Below are 21,033 nucleotides of genomic sequence, written 5' to 3'. Positions count from 1 at the left end.
TATGACTAATGGCAGCTGTTCTATTTTGTCTCCTAAAGCAAAAAGGCACTGAACTTGTGACATACTCTTACTCAGAATTGCTCTCCTGATCAGATAGAAGTGTCTCAGAATTTACAAGGCGATGTGAATCATGAAATGTGATTAGTAGTTGTCTTTAAAAGTAGTTTTGTTTTCCAAATAAAAGACCATAATCTGTTCTTTCTTCCAGGGGCACAAGAAGTTCTCATTGATCCAGGTACATGATCTATGTGCTTAGTTTCTTTTGGTTCTTTTTTTAAGTGCTTGTTTCATGGTGTGAATGATTGGTTAAAATTTCTGGATTGTGATCTTTGGAACATTCTGATTTAAGTAACTTTAAATCAGAACTGTTAAAAACCTGATTATGGTTTGGTCCTTGTTTGATGGGGCACCCTATTGATTTATGTTGTCTGTTGAAGAGGGGAATTCTTCCTCCAGCATGGTTAAGTGAATGATTTGCAATGATTTAAAATTCTTTGAATGCATTGAGCATGCTTGTCCAGTTAATTTTGAATTTATTCATAGTAATGACTTTGCCCTGATTTTGTGGTTTGTGCCCTCTCAACATGAACTTCAATTCTTGATTGCATTTTGTATATGTGTTCTTAACAGAGAAAGAAATTTTGTGTGTTTTACAGAGGTGGGTTTTCCTTTCTTAATTTCTGTTAATTAATATAGCAAAATCTCTTTTATTGCAGTGCCTAATTATTTCATAATGAGCTCTATTATTTTCTGGGTTAATTAGAATCAATGATAAAAGGTAAATAAAAAGAAATGAAACATTTTCTTCTTTTGAAGAATAGAAATCAGATAGTCATGTAAATAAATGCTTTGTGACCAATGCATTTACGTTAATTTCATTGTGTATCTCCATTCTGAAATGAAATTGCTTCAGGTTTGCAGGTTTTTGTTTTAACATCTGTGTTGAATCCTTCTTTTAGACTGATGTTTCGTGATAGTTTCTTTCTTTCTTTTTTTTAAAATTTAAGAAATTTTTTCCCCTTAGTTTATTGAGATATAATTGACATACAATGGTGCTGGTTTCCTATTAGGGTTTATGGAAGGTATAGAGAAAGGAAGACAGATGGCTTTATTTTGTTTTCAGGGGACCTGAGTTGGTGATGAGAAAATAATTTGGGGATGGGCTGAAGAACTGAATGACACCCCCCCACCAGCTGAAAGAGATGAACAATTAAATCAATGTTGGATGCATTGGTATTTGGTCAATAGAAGTTGCTGAGCCCAATCTGGCTAGTTATGCCTGATGGAAAGTACTGAATTTTAGTGTGTCGACCACTACTTTCAGGAGAATTAGATGTTTACACCAAGTAGGGGTAGCTTTGAGCTATCAGAAAACCAGTCATTTATTGAGATAAAAAAAGAATACATCTTTTTTATTTCTGAAACTTTTCAAAATAAGGTTGAATGGAGATGAAACTGAGTTTAACGTACTGGGGGTAGAAGGGGTGGTCTCTGGGCTTTGTTACATGGGAATGTGTGGGGATCCTGCTGTAGAGGTTGAAGCTGGCAGGAGAGAACCCGGAAATCAGCACTGGGTGTTTGAGGGCATCTTCTGCAGCCGTGCCAAATTAGAGGAACATGGCCCTGATCGTTGTTCCCGAGGGAGAGCAAGTAGAACACGGAGGTTCTGCTCTCCCCCCTACCTTCCGTCCTGCCACTTGTGCCTTCTGGCCTCTGCTTATGGGGCCTTTGGTGCCAGGGCTGACCACAGCCTCTTCCTCACTCACTAAGGTCTGATCTTTCAGGCCGTAGTCTTGAGGGAGTTCAGAGCAAGTCTCCCCAAACTGTGCCTCTTTGGCATGTGGACTCTTTTGAGCTGAAGGCAGTTGAAACTCTGTGGGATCAAGAGAAACTTTTGTCCCTCCGCTAGCTACCTAGAAGAATCTCAATTTGGTATCTTTCCCAGAATAAGAGTTATTACTGGAGATTAATTTTATCTGAATGACCCATCGGTATAGCAGGGCGCATAACTAATTACCAAACATGTGCTTTTCCTTTTATTGCCCTGTGAATTGTGCTCCTCTCTCTTAAAACCCTAGGCCTATCCCATTGCTTAGCTCAGGATGGCATAGATCCCTCATTTTACCTGTCTTTGTACCTCTCATGTATGTGGGGTTCCCAAATGTATGAAATTAAATGTGATTTTATGGTTAATTTGTCTCATGTCAATTTAATTCTTAGACCAGCCAAAAGAACCGTTGAAAGGTAGAGGAAAATTTTTCCTATGCAATAGTTTCTTTTCTGCTGTTTAAACCCTGGCAAATGGGTTGGTAGGGAATCACTTCACAACTCCGAGGAGCAATGTGGTATGATTCTCCTTAGTCTCTAAATCTGAACAGTGAACGTTCTCTTCAAGGTTATAAAATTGTTCAGCTCCCTAGAAAACCCATCCACATGAAGTTATGACAGAATTGCATCACTTCCATTTTATTTTTGAAATTTAAATGGATATACTATTCAAAACGACATGTTTCAGAATTTTTTTTTCTTGCCCGGTTTTCCTACAACTATTTCGAAGGCCAGAAGGGAAAGAGTTTGACAGTCTTGACAGTCTTTGGATGCTTGCTCCGAAGTTTATTATAAGAACCAAGCTTCTCCTCTAGTCATTTCTAGCTTTAGGCTTCTGAGCCCTTGATCAGCATTTGAAGTAGAATGCTTCGTGGGGTCAAATTGCTTTATTTCTTGTCACTTCTGAATATGTCCTGTCCATTCAGCAACTGTTTCAAGTGAAATGATTTTTTGGCCGATTTCAGTTAATTCAAATTTGCTTTCCCTTTTTTATGTTGAGGGGATTTTCTTCTGCCTATAATAAAAATAAGCAATTTGTGCTTACTGTGTGAAGGCACTGTTCTAAGGAGCTTTTTTCTTAAACAGCTTTAATATAATCTACCCCTTTAAAGTACACAATTCTGTGGCTTTTACTATATTCCCAGATTTGTGCATACATCACCACAGTGAGTCTTAGGGCATTTTATCACCCCAGCAGCAAGTCCCGTGCCCCTTAGCAGTCACTCCCCACTTAGTCCCAGGCAGTCACTCATCTGTCTTTGTGGATTTGCCTGTTCTCAACACTTCATGTAAATGGAACCATACAACAATGTGACTGTTTTCACTTAACAATGTTTTCAAGGTTCATCCGTGTTGTAGTATGAATCAATACTACTTTTCTTTTTACTGCTGGTAATACTATTTTGTATGAATAGACCGCTTTTTGTTTACCCATTCATCAGTTGATGGGCATTTGGGTTGTTTCCACTTTTTGGCTATCATCAGTAATGGTACTATGAACATTCAACATACAAGTGTTTGTGTGGACGTATGTTTTCAGTTCTCTTATGCATAAGCCTAGTAAATAGAAGTGCTTGGTCATAGGGTGACACAGTGTTTAACTTTTTGAGGAACTGCCAGATTGTTTTCCAAAGTGGTTGTACCATTTCATATTCTCATTGGTGGTGTATGAGACTTCCAGTTTCCCTACATCCTCGCCAACACCTGTTATTATCCTTTTGAGCGTAGTCATTGTAGTGAGTGTGAAGTGGTATCTCGTTGTAGTTGTGTTTCGCCTTTCCCTTACAGCTAATGATGCTGAGCATCTTTTCATTGTGCTTATTGCTATTTGTATATTTTCTGTGGAAAAATGTCTATTCAGATCCTTTACAAACCATTTTTTACTTGAGTTATTTGTCTTTTTGTTACTGACTTGTAACAGATCTTTTTATATTCTGGATATAGCTCCCTTATCCGATACATGATTTTAAAAAATTTCCTCTTATTCTGTGTGTTGTCTTTTTACTTTCTTGATATTGACCTTTGAAGCAGAGATGTTTTAAATTTTGTTGAAGTCCAGTTTATCTGTGTTTTCTTTGTTGCTTGTGCTTTTGGTGTCATATCTAAGATACAAGGTGTTGTATATAAACTTTCCATATAAAGCAACTTAATCCTTACAAAAATTTTAGGAAGTAGGTCCTAGTTTATAGATGAGGAATTTGAGATGCAGAAACGTTCACTGACTTGCTCAAGGTCACAGCTAGTAAGTGGTGATGTGGGAATTCAGACGCAGGAGTTTGTCTCCCGCATCTGTCTTCATAACCACCATATTCTGTTCCTTTCTATAGGAATCATTTATTAAAAACTCTTTGCCTATTTGATTTCTTACTATGTGTTTTTTTTTCTTCATTGGGACCTCATCTCTTTATTTAGCATGCAGAGGTCAGTGTAGGTTTATTTAGGTCTAAGGTAGGTGGAAGCTTTGCTATTAATGAATTTCTGCATTACTCACCTTCCAGTAATGATTGTTGCTAATTGACCTAAGAAAGTCATGCTTAAGGCTTTTCTGTTCATCACACTAAAAGTAGAGTCATGACTACAGAACATTCAAAGAAAGCATTTGGTTGATTTCATTTTGCTAACCAATGAAATAAAAAACCCGGTTTTGAAATAGATTGTAAGTCTCCCAGATTAAGGTCATGGTCTTCCTTACATCCGTCTTGTTTGCTTACAGTGTCCAGCTAGTGCCTTTTGTCCAGCAGATCAGTTAGAACACGGGGATCATGGATCATCATCTGGAGTAACAGAATTCTGACAACAGTATCTGTTGTTTGTTTCACAAGGGAAAAGATAATATAGAAATACTTCTCAGACCTATTTTAAAAGCTTGGAACTTTGAGAAGAGTTCCACAAACCATACAAAGCTATTTTCACTAATTTTAGATCTATCCTAGACATTTTATGGTTACATAGCAGAGTAAATTCATTAACTAGACTTGACAAGAGAAGTGTAATATTGATTATCTTAATTCAAATATTCTGCTTTGGTTAAAGTAATTAGTGCTGTGAGTAAACAAAAATAAGCTTGCATTTGTATGCGACATGGGGAGAGACTTCCTCTCTATTTCTATCTGTTTTTTGGGAACATTTTTGTAGCTTTTCAGCAATGTTCTAACTTTAGAATTCTATTTTAAAAATCGTCACTTTGTCTAGTGCAGTTTGTGCTGAGTTTAACCTGTCTTAGGCTCAGAATTTCACTGTTTCCTAGGTAAAGATTTTCCTCTCATTATACTGAGTTAGTGTCAGAATTACAGGAATTGTGATTTCTTTTTTTTTTTTTTTTTAAAGATTTTATTCATTTATTTGATGGAGAGAGACACAGCGAGAGAGGGAACACAAGCAGGGGGAGTGGGAGAGGGAGAAGCAGGCTTCCTACAGAGCAGGGAGCCCGATGTGGGGCTTGATCCCAGGACCCTGGATCATGACCTGAGCCGAAGGCAGACACTTAACGACTGAGCCACCCAGGCACCCCAGGGAATTGTGATTTCTAGGTCTTTCCTCTCCATATATTTGAAGTTGGCTATCAAATATGATTTTCTTTCATTTTTTGAGTTTTCAAAATTATTCAATTAGAATTTTTGAAAATTAATTTGTTTTAATATGTTGTATAAATCTCCCTAGAAACTTCATGTGTGTGCTATTTAATTTGCAAATATTTGTAAATTCCCCAAATTTCCATCTGTTATTGATTTCTAATATAATTCTGTTGCAGTTAGAGATCATACTCTGTGTGATTTTAGTTCATTTAAATTTACTAAGATATATTTTATGATCTAGCATGTTATCTGTCCTGGAGAATGTTCCATGTATGCTTGAGAAGAATGTGTATTCTGCTCTTATTGGGTGGAGTGCTCTAGATGTCTGCTAGTCCTTTTTTTTAAAGATTTTATTTATTTGACACAGAGAGAGAGAGGGAGAGAGAGAGCACAAGCAGGGGGAGCGGCAGGCAGGGGAGAAGCAGGGCTCCCTGCTGAGCAAACAGCCCGATGCGGGGCTTGATCCCAGGACTCCGGGATCATGACCTGAGCCGAAGGCAGCTGCCCAACCGACTGAGCCGCCCAGGCGCCCCACAGATGTCTGCTAGTTCTACTTGTTGAAGTCTCCTGTTCTTATTTTATTTCTGCTATAGGATTTTTACCTTGCTGCCTCCAACTTCCTTTAGCTTGCTTAAAAATCACAACTCCTTCAGTATTTCTTCCTGAGTCAATGTCTAATTCTTCTGAAGATATATCTCCAGTCTTATTCCCGGGTTTTAATTTTTTCAGGGGAAAGGAATTAGACCCTCATGCAAGACTTGGTTCATTATGAAGGGTCTGACAGCTGTCATGCTGTCGCTTTTATCACCATGCCCCCGTGGTGGCCTTTCCCGAGCACTGTGTACCGCTGTGACACCACATTCCCAGCGCCCGACCCAGCGGCCGGCTTTTTGGAGGAACACCTGGGGGTTATGAGTGGAAGAATGACCATTCTGTTTGGGGCTCATGATCTTAGTCTGTAATTTGTCTTTTCTAATTTCATTTATATTCCCAAATGTGTATGTTTCAGTGCTCTTATATTTGCAAAAACACGTGCTATTTTTAAAATTAAGATGTTTTTAGGATTTATGTATATATGTATTTTCAAATAATCTCTGTGCCCAGTGTGGGGCTTGAAATCATGACCCTGAGATCAAGAGTTGCATGTTCTACTCACTGAGTCAGCCAGGTGCCCCCACATTCTGTTTTTAATAGACTTGTTCTATGATTGAGTTTACCAGAATTCTAATTTTTTTATCTTTTGATTTTGAAACAACTTAAAACGTCCAAAAAATTCAAGTTTCCAGAATGGTGCCAAGAACTCTGGTATACTCCTCATCCAGATTTCCCATGATTATCATTTGCTTTATTATTCGAACTCTGTGTGTTTACGTACAGTTTTTAGGGCCATTGGAGAGTAAGTTGCAGACCTGATGCTCCTGCCCTGAATCCCTACGTGTGTATTTCCTAAGAACAAGATCATTTATATACCAAAACGTAGTAAGTTGATTAAAATCAGGAAATTTAAAACTGACAGAATACCTTTATCGACTCAATTCTACTAACTGTCCCCGTACAGCAGTTCTATTTCTAGAGCCAGGATCCAGCTCAGGATCACACATTGCATTTAGTTTCCACATCAGTTAGTAATATTTAATCTGGTATAGTTTTTCAGCTTTTCAGTGTCTTTTGTGATACTGATATTTTTGAAGAATACCAACCATTTATTTTATAGAATATTCCGCAGTTTGGGTTTGCTTGAGGTTGCTTCATGATTATGACATTATGCATGTTGCTATGGGGGGGGACACAGAATAAGTGATGTTGGGTCTTTATTGCATTATATCAGGAAACGCGTGAGGTTGGTTCGTCCCTTTATTGGCCGTCACTTTGATTGTTGGCTGCAGTGGAGTTGGCTAGGTTTTCCAGTGTAAAGTTAACTATATTCCTTTTTGTAATTAATAAGTACTTTGTGGGAAAATACTTTGAAACCATGTAAATATCCTGTTTTTCATCAAACTTTTACCTACTAGATCTGGCATTCACTGAAGATTTTTACCTGAGTCAGTTGATGGTTGCCAAAAGGTGATGGTCTAACTTCATCATTACTTATCCATCTACTGGTTAGCATTCTCATACAAGTAAGAGCTTTCCCGTCCTTCTCTCAGTTCCTCCCTCCCTCCCTCCTGTCTGTCCATCCAGCCAGCCAGCCAGCCAGCCGTCCCTCATTACTGTGGACTTATGGATCTTTATTTAGTGGGTTCTAATCCATTGCTTTCATTCTTTATTTTGCAGCCCATTGGCTAGATTTGGTCAGTGGGAGCCCTTCAAGCTGGCTCTTGTATCCTTTGATATGGTCCTCATCAGTTTTTGAGCCTTTCTTTACGTTCTGGATGGAGATATTTATGTTCGTTTTGTACTTTCCCTGTCCCAGCTTTGAAATCAGACATCCCTCTCCAGTGTTCTAGTTCCTTTTGTTGGCAAATGGTATTTAGAAACCAAAATCAGGCACTGGACATGCCATTGCTTGTAGGCCTTTTGAGAAGTGCATAGTGTTATCTAGAGTTCATACTCTCCTATCTCTAATTCCAGTCCAAAACCTGAGGGGTCGTTCCACTCTTTCCCTGTGTTATATTTATATCTTCCTTCTCTAGCAGTGAGAAGTCTGGCTCCCGGTATTGTCAATATATTTACTCATTTTCTTAGTCCTACAGTATATATAGAAAGTAGTTTCAGAATTACCAAGCAATGTCCCTATAGAAACAAACCTTTAAGTAGAGTGTAAGAGTTGTGTGTGCTCTTTCTGTCTTTATACCGAGGATAAATATACAAGGTGCCATGATCAGAAGTTGATTGGGTTTGTCCTTTAATCCTTCCTGTCAAGGTAATTATGCTATTTATTTGAAATGTAGTTAGGCTCATTTGTTTCTGTTTGTATGCCATTATAGGGTTCCCCTATCTTTCTTCCTTCCTCCCTCTCTCCATCCCTCTCACCTCCCTCTCTCCTTCCTTCCTTCCTTCCTTCCAACATGAAAATGGTTCCCAGAGTCAAAACTATACAAAAGGTTATACCCAGAGAAGGGTCACTGCCTCTCTTACCCCTCTCACCTCATTCCTATCTACCTTTGCAGGAGACTAGTCTCATCTGTTCCTGGTTTTTCACTCTGGTGGGGTTGTTCGTTTGCTTGTTTGTTGTTGAAGAAAACCAGACAGATGTTCTTATTTCTATTTCTTGTGCAAAAGGTGGCATATTACACACGTTCTTTTATATTTGGCTTTTTTTGTTCTGCCATGTTTGCCAGCATATCCTGGAGACCGATCCCTGTCAGGTCATGGGGACCTTCCCCACCCGTTGCACAGGTGTGTAGCACGCCGTGTGCATGTATGTGCCCCGTTCTGTTCACCAGTCTTCTCATGGACATTCTGCTTTCCAGTCGTTTGTAATTACAAATGCTGCCCCAGTGAATAACCTCATACATGTGTATTTCTGTGTTATTGGCGTTGGGTCTTCAGCATAAATTCCTAGAAATGGAGTTCCTGGGTCCAAAGGTTAAAAAAATATGTAGACACACTTTTATTAGGTTTTACCACCTTCCTCTCCATAGAGGTCACAGGAGCCATGCCCGAGGGTGCCTTTTCTCTCCAGATTTGTTAACAGCTCGTTGCTGTGCTTTTACATTTGACCAACTAGATACACTGTAGGTGACATTCCACAGCTCTCTAATTGGCGAGGGCCATCTTTATAGTTCCCTTTTGCAAATTATCTGCTCATATCTTTTGCTCATTTTGTTCTATTGGATTTTAGCTTTTTCTCAATTTTTATGACCTCATTATATATTAGAGCTCTTAGCCCTTTGTGATATATATTGCAAATACTTTCTCTCAGATCGTCATTTATGTTTTAGCTTTGTTTGTGGTATTTTTGCTGTATTTTTACATAATTGAATTTATCAGTTTTTAAAATTGCATTTGGATTTGCATCATAGTTAGAGAGCCTTTCCCTATATCCAGGTTTTAGAGGAATTCACCCATGTTACTTGAACTTCTTTTCTGGTTTTCTGTTTTACATGTAGATCCTAGAGCATTTGGAGTTGATTCTTGTGTTTGGTGTGAGGTATGGGTCCGTATGGGTCTGTTCTGAGCTTTTTCCAAATGGCCATCCCAGTGTCTCAGTACCATTCATCAAAAACTCCCGCTCTGCCCTGGTGTTCGAGGCGCTCAGGCTCACGTCCTGACCTGTCGGCAGCGCTGTCTCTTTGCTGGCCGTCTGCAGACGGCGTGAGGAGCACCCATGTCGCAGGTGCTGGTTTTTCAGTAGGACAGTGGATGTGAGTGAGCCAGTGGGGGGCCGGCCTGCCCACTGCTGCTGGACTCACCGCCACACCATGGGTGCCTGCCTTCTCTGAGCCCTGTTGCTGCTCTTCTCTCTCACGGTTTGTCTCTCTCTCCTGCCTCGTCTGTCTCTGCTTTATGCCCTCTTACTTCTGCTTTGTTTTATCTCTGTGTGCGTTGCCTTTCCAGTTTTGTGCTTTGGATGCCATCTTGCACATAAGACGACCCTGTAACTCTCTCCCTGGCTCTTGAATGAATGAATGATTGTTGGATGGATGCCTGAGAACCGTTGTGATGATGTTGTTTTCTGAACTTTCCCCCCCACTTCTTCTTTTCTTTTCTTTTCTTTTCTTTCTTTCTTTATTTATTTGAGAGAGAGAGAGAGAGAGAGAGAGAGAGAAACAGCATGAGACGGGATAGGGTCAGAGGGAGAAGCAGGCTTCCTGCTGAGCCGGGAGCCCGATGTGGGACTCGATCCCAGGACTCCGGGATCATGACCTGAGCCGAAGGCAGACGCTTAACCAACTGAGCCACCCAGGCACCCCCCCCCCCTTCTTCTTAACTATGTCCTCTCTTTTCCTTTCCTCCTGCCTGGCCGTCAGCCTGCCTGTTTCATTGATTTTTCCTCTTTGTAGACTCAGGCCGTGGTCCTGATGACTCCTTGTTTCATTGGTTCACACTAACATTACACGGAGGCCGTCAACACTTTGTACATGTCAAGAAAGATTGAATCTATTGCATACTAGTTTTTTAGAGCTTGTTCTTCTTCTTTTTTTTTTTTTTAAAGATTTTATTTATTTGACAGACACACAGCGAGAGAAGGAACACAAGCAGGGGGAGCGGGAGAGGGAGAAGCAGGCTTTCTGCAGAGCAGGGAGCCCGATGCGGGGCTCGATCCCAGGACCCTGGGATCATGACCTGAGTAGAAGGCAGACGCTTAACGACTGAGCCACCCAGGTGCCCCAGAGCTTTTTTTTCTTTTATTGAATGAAATGAAATCACTGTGACCCTTAGTGGTAAGCTCTCTCCTGAGCTCTGCTGTTGTTAGTTTCCGACACATTGTGTTGTTCTGGGTTGTTGCCCGTGGAGTTCCCCCAGCATCAATACTGGTGTTTAATTAATCCTTAAATGAACCCTCGTTATCGTTGGTGCCATTTCTTTAAAAGTGGAGGGGGCATTTGCTCCTCGATCGCATACTGTTTGGAGGAGAGGAGGTACCATGAAGAATGAAGGACCCACCTCACTCTGGCCCCTGTTGTTTCCCTTCCTTTCTTCAAGGGAAAAGAGTAAAAGTCAGTGATATAAAGATAAATTGTTGGAGCCTATTAGATAAATCAAAACTGCCTATACACTTACTAAATATTCTTTTAGCCAGAAACAAATGTATTAATGCATGAAAAACACACAAAGCATAATATTATGTACGATGGTGAAAAACGTAGGCCCAAGTTTGAATCCTACTTTGGAGTCACTAGCTCTGCAATTCTGAAAACTAACAAAGAATATTTAGCCTCCCCAGGACTTCTTTCCTCACCTGCAGGAATGAGGTACACTGGGAGCCTCCCTCACAGTGTGGCTGGGGGCTGTGAGGGAGAGCATGGGAGGAAGTCCTTAGCACACATGCTGAGTCCTTCTGCGTGCAAAATCATGTATCTTGGGCTCTGCTGGTGTTGTAAGCACTCCGTGTAAACCCTCACTGCTCTGAAGGGATGCCTTGTGGCTTGGAGATGGAATTCTCAGTTCTGTAAGGATTGTGTCATTGGGCCTTGATGATTTGAATCTGTTCTTTAAAAAGGTATACATTTTAGGTTTTTCAAGCATGCTCTTTTCTCTTATTATTTATAGTTCTATCCTCTCATCCCTTGCTGTGATTTTCACAGAATCTGGAGGAAACAAGATCCCAAGCCACCTGCCTCTTACTGGTTCCCTGCTGTCCTTCTTCTTCCCTAGCTGGAGGAGGGTTTTGTGCAGGAGCCTCTTTCTGTTTCCCTTTTCTTGGAGTCTCTCTGTCCGTTTGCCCATCTGCCACCTGTCCATCTGTCTGTCTATCCACTCATTCTTTTGTCTTGTTCCCCAAAGTATTTAAGGCAGCTTACAGAATAACAGAATACCAAATAAGCAGGAGAGAATTGGGCCAAGATCAGAAGCGAGGGTAGGACTCGAGCTGACACGCGTGTTACGGGCGGTGAGATGCATGCCTGGGCCCCAGGGATTATAAGGATCGGCAGCAGCCTCATGCCTAAGCCCCCAGCAGGTGTCAGGAAGACGGGGTTTGTCTGAGAGATAAACAAGTGGCTTAGCAGGAGCCCAGCTTTTTCTGTTACTGAGGCTTAAGAGAGTATTTTTTGTGTTCTATGAAATAAAAAACTGTTTCATCTTTTTTTTTTTTTTCTGTCAGAGTTCCATGTGTAGTTGGTTATGTTCTGTAAATGGAGATTTCTCCAGAACTCTTCCCCACGTGAGTCTGATGGCTGGGGAATTCATCCATTCTGCTTAGTGACAGAGGTTGGCCAGAAATAGAAAATGGGAGCCGCAGACAGGATACTAGTGTTTGTCAGTTATATTTCTTTAGTGCTGGACGATTTGGAAAACACTTTCATGTAGTTTATCTTCGTTTGAGGACGCGTGCGGCCTCCTGCTAGCACTCAGCTTAGAGCCGCAAGGTAACGCGCTCCGACTGTGTCGTCTTCAAGATGGCAAAGCTAGTTATTACGGACACGTTACTTTTATATAATGCATCCCATGTTCTTTAATAAAAGGCTTCAATAAGGAGGAAAACTTACTCTGAGTTAATTATCATTTAATGCAGTGCTTTGATGGTAAGACTTACAGGGGACATATAAGCTAGAAGAATTTAAAAACGGCTTCATTATTTAAACTGTGGGGGGGGGAAGTATTTAAGTTTTATCCTATTTGTGCCCTTCTTTCAAACAAACAAAGAAGACAGAAAAAGCCAAAGATTATCTCTTTTCTTCCTTTTGGTTTGCAGGTGCCCTCACGACCAATGGCATAAATCCTGACACCAGTGCTGAAATCGGACGTGCTAAGAACTGTCTTAGTCCTGAGGACATAATTGACAAGTATAAGGAGGCCATTTCCTATTACAGCAAGGTGATTTTACTGCTTCGTAAACCCCTTACCTAATTGTGTTGTTCTAACCAGGAGTTCCTGGTTTACACCGTGAAATACTATAGTATCTCCCAATTATTTGGTTCTGTAAGTATTCGTGTATTATACCCTAATGCATAATACTGTATACCTAAAAGTATTTTTTATTTCTGATTCAAAATAATGTATATTTAATTTGATATTTGGAGAAGGGGGAAAAAGACTATCATAACCCCACTACTCAGAGATAGTCATTTTAACCCTTTAGCATCATTTTCTGGTTGTTTGGTCAACGCATATTGCCGATATCATAAAACATGGCGAGCGTTCGGTGCTCACTGCGTGGAGCCCTGTGGTTCTGATTTGGCGCATCATGTGTTCCTCTGTGTAGTTATATCTTCCATGACGTGCGTTTTAATGCTGTGCCTAGCATCCCATCTTCTAGATGCACCGTTCTTGTTACTCTGGATTTAAAAAAAATTTAAATTTCAAATATCCTTTCTGAAATGCTGAGGACGAGAACTCCAGCTGTGCAGGAGTGAGGCAGCAGGGGGCAGGTGGGGGCCGCCCGCCTCCCCCGCCCTTACTTCTTAGACTGACGAGTGTGCACAGTCTGGTATGTATCTCATGACCGTCGGGCCCGTGAAGCATACGTGTGGATGTGTTTCTCTTATTTAGGAAAATGCGGCTGTCCCACGCGTGTCGTTCGGCCGCTTGCTTCCTTGCCTCAGAGGTACCGCGTGGGTGTCCTCCCCCTGCAGGCGGCTGCCCTCGTGCAGATAGGGTGGGCAGCCCTCTAACGCGTGGAGGTGGTCATTTATTATTTATTCATGCACGCCTCCCGTGAGAGACTGCCGTGAGCCCAGCTCGGGGAGTGGCAGCACCTGGAGCGACATGACATGCCTGCTCCCGCAGAGCCCACAGCTTGTGAGGTTTGCTTCATCATCATCCTCGGGTGGATACTCAGGCTTGCTCACTTCCCACTGCTAGAGAAACAGTGCTTCAGTGAACATCTTTGTACATACATTCTTGTGTTCTTTTTTTTTTTTAAGATTTTATTTATTTATTTGACAGAAAGAGAGAGAGACACACAACGAGAGAGGGAACACAAGCAGGGGGAGTGGGGGAGGGAGAAGCAGGCTTCCCGCCGAGCAGGGAGCCCGATGCGGGGCTCGATCCCAGGACCCTGGGATCATGACCTGAGCCGAAGGCAGACGCCTAACGACTGAGCCACCCAGGCACCCCATTGTGTTCTTTTTTTTTAAAGATTTTCTTTATTTGAGGGAGAGTGAGCATGGGGTGGGGGAGGAGCAGAGGGAGGGGGAGGAGCAGAGGGAGAGGAAGATAGAGAGAGAGGGGGCAGGGGCAGAGGGAGAGAGAGAATCCTCAAGCGGACTCTGCGCTGAGCGCGGAGCCCGACACGGGGCTCGATCTCAGGACCCTGAGATCATGACCTGAGCTGAAACCCAGAATTAGATCCTCAACCGACTGAGCCACCCAGGTGCCCCTATTCTCGTGTTCTTTTTTTTTTTAAGATTTTATTTATTTGACACAGAGAGAGATAGAGAGCACAAGCAGAGGGAGCGGCAGGCAGAGGGAGAGGGAGAAGCAGGCTCTCTGCTGAGCAGGGAGCCCGATGCGGGGCTCGATCCCAGGACTCTGGGATTGTGACCTGAGCCGAAGGCAGCCGCTTAACTGACTGAGCCACCCAGGCGCCCCTATTCTCGTGTTCTTGTCTGATTATTCCTTTAGTTAAGATCTCTGGGAATTTAATCACTGAACGTGATGTTTACATTTATCATAAATTGCTTTCAAGTTACTCCTCAATTCCTTCCCCAACAGGGAATGAAAAGGGGAAAAGGGGTAGAATTATTTGTTTAACCAGTTCTCCATTACTGAATATTATGTCATTTCAGTTTTCCTTCCCACAATGGTAAACAGAGATCTTATAAATGCCCCAATAGAGAAATCTTTTTGGACTTTTTTTTTTTTTTTTTTTAAAGATTTTATTTATTTATCTGAGAGAGAGAATGGGAGACAGAGAGCATGAGAGGGGGAGGATCAGAGGGAGAAGCAGACTCCCCGCCGAGCAGGGAGCCCGATGTGGGACTTGATCCCGGGACTCCAGGATCATGACCCGAGCTGAAGGCAGTTGCTTAACCAACTGAGCCACCCAGGCGCCCTGGGACTTTTTTTTTTTTTTTTTTAAAGATTTTATTTATTTGACAGAGAGGGAGAGAGCACAAGCAGAGGGAGCGGCAGAGACAGAGGGAGAAGCAGGCTTCCCGCCGAGCAAGAAGCCCGATGCAGGGCTCGATCCCAGGACCCTGGGCTCATGACCTGAGCTGAAGGCAGACGCCTAACAACTGAGCCATCCAGGCATCCCTGATTTTTTTTTTTTTTAAGGGAACAGTCCCTAGAAGTGGACTTGAGTCAGAGCAAACATGGTATTTTTAGAGTTTACTTATATATTGCCATATTGTCCTTCAAGAAGGTTAACAGTCTGCTGTCTCACAAACACTAGCTATTAGGATATTTGCCACTATAATGGGCAAAGTAACTTTTCATTGTTTCTGTTTGCATTTGATTACCAGTGAGATGCTGAGCATTTTTCACTTGTTACCATTTACATTGCTTACATGAATTACCCATTTGTGTCCTTTGCATACATTTAAGGTGGGGTGTTTTTCTTGTTGCTTTTTTATAATTCTTTGTATATTATGGATATCAGGTTCTTGCCTTTCATCAGTGTCTATTACAAATCTGTTTCCTAAGGTTGCTTGCCTTTAATTTTGCTCATGAGGTTTTCTTTTTGTTTGTGGTCAAAACATGTTTTTATATAGTAAATCTTTTCCTTATGGGTTTTACCTTCAGTATTATGCTTAGAAATGCCTTGACAATAGAATAAAACTCCTTTCCTCAGTTTTTTTAAATCTCTGAAATAAGGATGATGATAGTACCTTTCTCAAAGGGATACAGTGAGGATCACTGCAGAGTGAAGTACATGGAAAATATTGTATTAGCTGTTGTTAGCATTTTATTTATTTATTTATTTATTTATTTATTTATTTAAAAAAGATTTTATTTATTTGAGAGAGAGAGAGGGAGGGAGAGCAGAGAGAGAGAGAGCAGAGAGGGAGAAGCAGGCTCCCCACTGAGCAAGGAGCCTGGCGCAGGGCTTGATCCCAGGACCCTGGGACCATGACCTGAGCCGAAGGCAGATGCTTAATGACTGAGCCACCCAGGCATCCCTGCGTTTTATTTATTTTTTAAATAATTAATTCATTAATGAGAGAGAGAGAGCATGTGCCCAAGTGCCCATGAGCAGGGGCAGGGAGAGAATCCCAAGCAGACTCTGTGCTGAGTGCGGAGTCTAATGTTGAGCCTGTTTGCTTGTCCCTAAGACTGTGACTTGAGCCGAAAGGAAGTGTCTGATGCTTCATCGACTGAGCCACCCAGGCGCCCCCATTGTTAGCATTTTTAAAACATTTAGCTCCTTACCTATAGCTTATTTTGTGTACATTATGACACAGCAATATTATTTATTTTTTCCAGGTTACTATCTGATTGTTCTACCATGACTTATTGAATTCATACCTTTTCTCTCTGATTTGAAATCCTACTTATCCATATTTTGGAGTCTTATTCTGACCTTTTTATTCCTTTCTATGAATTTCTTTTCTTAGTCTAGCATCATGATATTTTATTTCCTGTAGTTTATTTAATATATGATAGTATGTCTTCTTTTCTTTAAAATTCCTTCCTCTGATCCCAGATTTTCTTGGCTAGTAATTTGACTTTATTATTCCTAAAGAATTCTGGAATATTTTGTTCAAGTTACAAAAAAAAAAAAAACCAGATTGAAATTTTCATGGGGCTTGCAATAAGTTTTGAATTATTTTTAGGAGAACTTATATCTTTACAAAATTACTTTTCTCTATAGAATATGTTAACATCTCTGCATTTACACATCTTATTTTAAGTCCTGCAGTACAGTTGTGGTTGTCTTCATCAAGAACGTGAGTGTTGTTTTTAAGTTTATTTCTAGTTATTGTATGTGTTTTTGCTAATTTTGTAGATGAGATTTTTTGCCATTATATTTTTGAACTGCTAATAGCTGATACGTAGAAAGGCAGATTGAAGTTTTAATATTCATTTTGTAACTGGTTAGTTAAAAATGGTAGGTATTAAGTACTTTTTCCAGAGTCCTTTCTTTTCTGTGTTTTCAGTTGTTTCCAAGATTATCAAAGTGACCATAGCTAAGTTCTGTCAGTGGGCAGACAGATGGAGAGAAGTCATGTGGCTTCTAGCAGTTTAGTGGCTTCCTTTGGACTGGAGGAGTTAGGGCAGGGAAAGAGGCTCTGGACGTGCAGAGGAACCAGGCTCTCCTGCCTCAGTGGCACAGCCCGATGGGCATGGCAGGTGGGTGCCACCTCACCAGCCAGGGCTCACTGAGAGTTACTGGTTGCCTGTAGCTCTGTGTCAGTCAGGACTCGAGACTTGTCTGCCACGGGCGCAGCAGGGGCGTCAGGTGGCTGTGGGTGATGAGTTTTCCAGTCTGAGAGTGGAAAGAGCAGACCGAGCTGGGTTTGAGTCTCTCCTCCCGTGTCTCAGGCTGTCTGACTTCAGTCCAGCTGTGTGCTCTCTTTCAGCCCAGGTTTCTTTTCTCTCGAATGGTGACATGCAGGCCTGCTGCATCGAGCTTTTAATCAGGGTAAACGATTTGTATATATTAATGCCTACTCCAGTGGCAGGCTCATTCGTGTTGCTCAATAAAGAATTGGTCATTGTCTCTCCTTCCCTGGTTGAGTACGTGTTCAACAAAACGTCTGGGAGAAACCAGCTCCTCGTATTGTGTACGCGACGCAAGGACAGCAAATGGATGTCTTGCCTGTCTCTCTGGCTGTATTTTTTTTTTTTAGATTTTATTTATTTATTTGACAGAGAGATACACAACGAGAGAGGGAACACAAGCAGGGGAGTGGGAGAGGGAGAAGCAGGCTTCCCGCCGAGCAGGGAGCCCAATGCAGGGCTTGATCCCAGGACCCTGGGAGCATGACCTGAGCTGAAGGCAGACGCTTAACGACTGAGCCACCCAGACGCCCTCTCTGGCTGTATTTTTTTTCGTTTGCTTCATTTACCTCTTTGCTCCTTTTCTTTCCTCTTTTACATCCTCCACCACCATGAAGTGACAATAGTCTGGCTGTTTTTTTTTTCGTTTGCTTCATTTACCTCTTTGCTCCTTTTCTTTCCTCTTTTACATCCTCCACCACCATGAAGTGACAATAGTCCAAGAATATTTGTGCACTTCCCAGATCTGAGTGTATTTGATTCATACACACACACACACACACACACACACACACACACACACTCATCAGGCTACCTCCCACTTACCGAGGGAGAAGCACCGCCTTTGGTTTTCATTCATTGCGAGTGATTGCAAAATCTCTTAAGCAGACTCTTGGTGGCTTCATGAATGATTTTTTATTGGATAAGGAAATTCTCTCATATTAGAAGAGATGACTGGAGACATAGACCTTCTGCCGAGATAATGGTGTTGGAAGGAACCGTAGAGAACATATGGCCCCATACCTTTCCATAGCTGAGATACTAAAGCCCAGAGAGGTTAAGTGACTCTATCAAAGTCACACAGTGGCAGTATTTGGACCGGAAGCTAGGTCTTCTGTCTTCTTGTATACACAGATGAAAAGACAGCTGGATTGAGAGGCAGAGGACCCTCGCTTGAGTTACAGTGTCTGGGCAGAGGTCTCAATGTTCACCTGCCTTTAGCTATGTTCATGTGGCCTCTCCAGTGAAGGTCACCTCGTCCCTAATGGAATATTTCCCCCTTAGTTTTGGAGTCAGACAGACCTGAGTTGAAATCCTGCCTCCACCAGTTACTAGCTTTGTAACCTTGGGCGAGAAACTTTACCTTTTTTCAGTCTCATTTTGGGACATAAATTAAGGGTAATATTTGTTTTAGGGTTTTTGTTTTAGAATTGAATGAGCTAATTCCCTCATTTATTCCTGAAATATTGGTTGTATGGTTCTGTGCGGAGACCTGTGCTGGTAGGTAATTACTAAGGACCCAGTAGTGAGAACGGTGCTTGGTCCCTGTGCTTGTGTTCTGGGAAAATGCTTGTGGGAGACTAGGTATGTAGGTTGTTAGTAACTGTCCTTTCTTTTCCTAATCCCCGCTGATTGTGGATACCTTTCTACTAATGTATGAACAATTTTTTTATGATCGCAGTTTAAATCTCTTTGTAATATAATTAAAAATATGTAAATATAACGTAAAATATGTGACAAAATGGAGTTGACTTTTATTCTCACCTAAGTGGAGGTTTTAAGGGTTTTGAAGGAAAAGAAGTTATTTAATTTCAGTGGAATAAAGTCCTTATGTTTGTTGTTGTTGTTAAATGGTCTATAAAAATTGGTAGATCTCTGACTTCAGAGTTGGTGGTTAGGGAGGTATAGTTTCTTTTCATAAGTGTGTCTGATAATTGTTGTATATATCACAAATCATGGACATGTCACATATTTAAAAAGAGGGGAACACGGAGGCCTACCCTTCCCAGCACAGCGATTTCTTTGTCTGCCTTATAGAGATAACTTTAGTAAGAAGCGTGAGCGATTCTACCTTTGCTTCTTCATAATTGGGAAACGGGCGGGTAGGCCTGCCAGCCCTTCAGGGCTCTCAGCACACACTGGCTGATGGAATGTGGTGACTCCCAATGTTTGATGCCCGCGAAGAGTATTGGTGAGGGAACCTCCTTACCCTCGGGCACTCATGTACAGGGACTCACCTCTGTACGTGCAAGTTTTTTCAGATACTTCAACTGAAAATCACTCCAGCTCAGGATACTTAGGAAGAAAGATAAAACAGGTTAGGAACGGAAAAGAAAACAGGCAGAAGAACAGCGAGCATGCAGAGTTTTGCAGTGTAGCATCGGGCGGGGGACGGGCGCTGGAGAGAGGGCGCGGGGCCTGGGCACGGGGTGCTCCGTAGCCTGCTCCAGGCTCCAGGCTCCGAGCCACACACGTGGCAGCTCTCCCGCTGGAAGCTGCCTTGGGCAGAGCTGTGAGCACTGGCGGTGAGGCTTGAGAGCACTCAGCCAATATCACTATCGAGTGCGGGGTGAAGGCCGGGGTGACTTTTCTGTCTCCTCTGTCTTCGTTTGTCCTCCATCTCGGGGCTGAGAAGCAGGACTAAGTCACTTGGAGAGAAAACCAGAAAGGCACGGGACACTTAAGTGCAGGGCACACAAGGATACAGGGAGCTAGAACGTTTGCTACAAAGTCAAATGGATTTACCACTTCAGCAGGTGTGAGAGAGCGTAACGGTGTTGCAGAGTACAGGAGATGCTAAGTGGAAATGGAGGGAGGTATCCTTTGACAATATTTTGAAATTTTGTAAAATATCCAGCTCTTGTGCATTTGTAGGCTCAATCCACCAACCTCTTCTGACCCATAACAGATGGACTTTCTCAAACACAAACCTCCATCCCCCCTGTCCCCATCGTGGGGTGTGCTCTCAGGTCCCTGAGCTTGGGGAAGTGCCCTGCGGGGTCCCGGAGTCCCCATAGTACGGCTTTCATGATACGACAGAGAATCTTTACTCTTGTTTTTGACGAGGCTCCTCCTTTCTACCGTACAGTACAAGAACGCCGGAGTGATTGAGTTAGAAGCGTGTGTCAAGGCTGTGCGTGTCCTCGCCATTCAGAAGCGGAGCATGGAAGCCTCAGAGTTTCTCCAGAATGCCGTTTACATTAATCTTCGCCAGGTGGGTGTGCATCCTCCTGCTCGCGGAAGAGTTCGTGCAGCTCTTTGGAGCTTGTTGTCACGAACCCATCGGACTCTGCTGCGCTAGGATTCAGCGTGGTAGGTGCCAGCCCTGTGGCCAGAACTTGATGTCCTAATTAATGTCACTCCTTGTTCTACTTCTTCACATTATGATACTTTACTTTCAAAATCCCTCATTTTCTGTCCTTAAAATTGTTTCTTGATTGGAGAAACCACTTTGCCTCTTGCCAGCTCTGCGCCCTTGAAGCAGCTCTGCGCCTCTTGCCTCACTCTTGTCACTTGGGACGTGACGGCCATTTGTCACCCTGGGTGGGTCGTTGGGTTTCTGGAACGTGAAGTCTGTTTTACAGCTCATGTTGCACAGTAAGCACTCAACAAATGCTACTCAGTCTGCATCTGGGTAGGA

At 42.2% G+C, this 21,033-nt stretch overlaps 1 protein-coding gene across 5 annotated transcripts in view; it reads left to right on the top strand.

Moving 5' to 3' along the window:
• Positions 1–21,033, top strand: part of TRAPPC9 (trafficking protein particle complex 9) — a 542,203-nt gene that overhangs the window by 24,312 nt on the left and 496,858 nt on the right. For 4 of the 5 annotated variants that reach the window (XM_032415640.1, XM_032415638.1, XM_032415639.1 and 1 more), the window contains 3 exons: positions 209–235; positions 12,703–12,824; positions 20,482–20,607. In XM_032415640.1, coding sequence (XP_032271531.1) covers positions 209–235; positions 12,703–12,824; positions 20,482–20,607 — 275 coding nt within the window. The remainder of the gene's footprint in view (positions 1–208; positions 236–12,702; positions 12,825–20,481; positions 20,608–21,033) is intronic. The other variant, XM_032415641.1, reaches the window with a different exon arrangement.

The sequence above is a fragment of the Phoca vitulina genome, unplaced genomic scaffold, assembly GCF_004348235.1.
Source record: "Phoca vitulina isolate PV1807 unplaced genomic scaffold, GSC_HSeal_1.0 scaffold18, whole genome shotgun sequence".
In the NCBI taxonomy this organism is placed as follows: domain Eukaryota; kingdom Metazoa; phylum Chordata; class Mammalia; order Carnivora; family Phocidae; genus Phoca; species Phoca vitulina.
The sequence above is the reverse complement of the archived record's forward strand: the minus strand, read 5'-3'. Positions and strand labels throughout refer to the sequence as shown.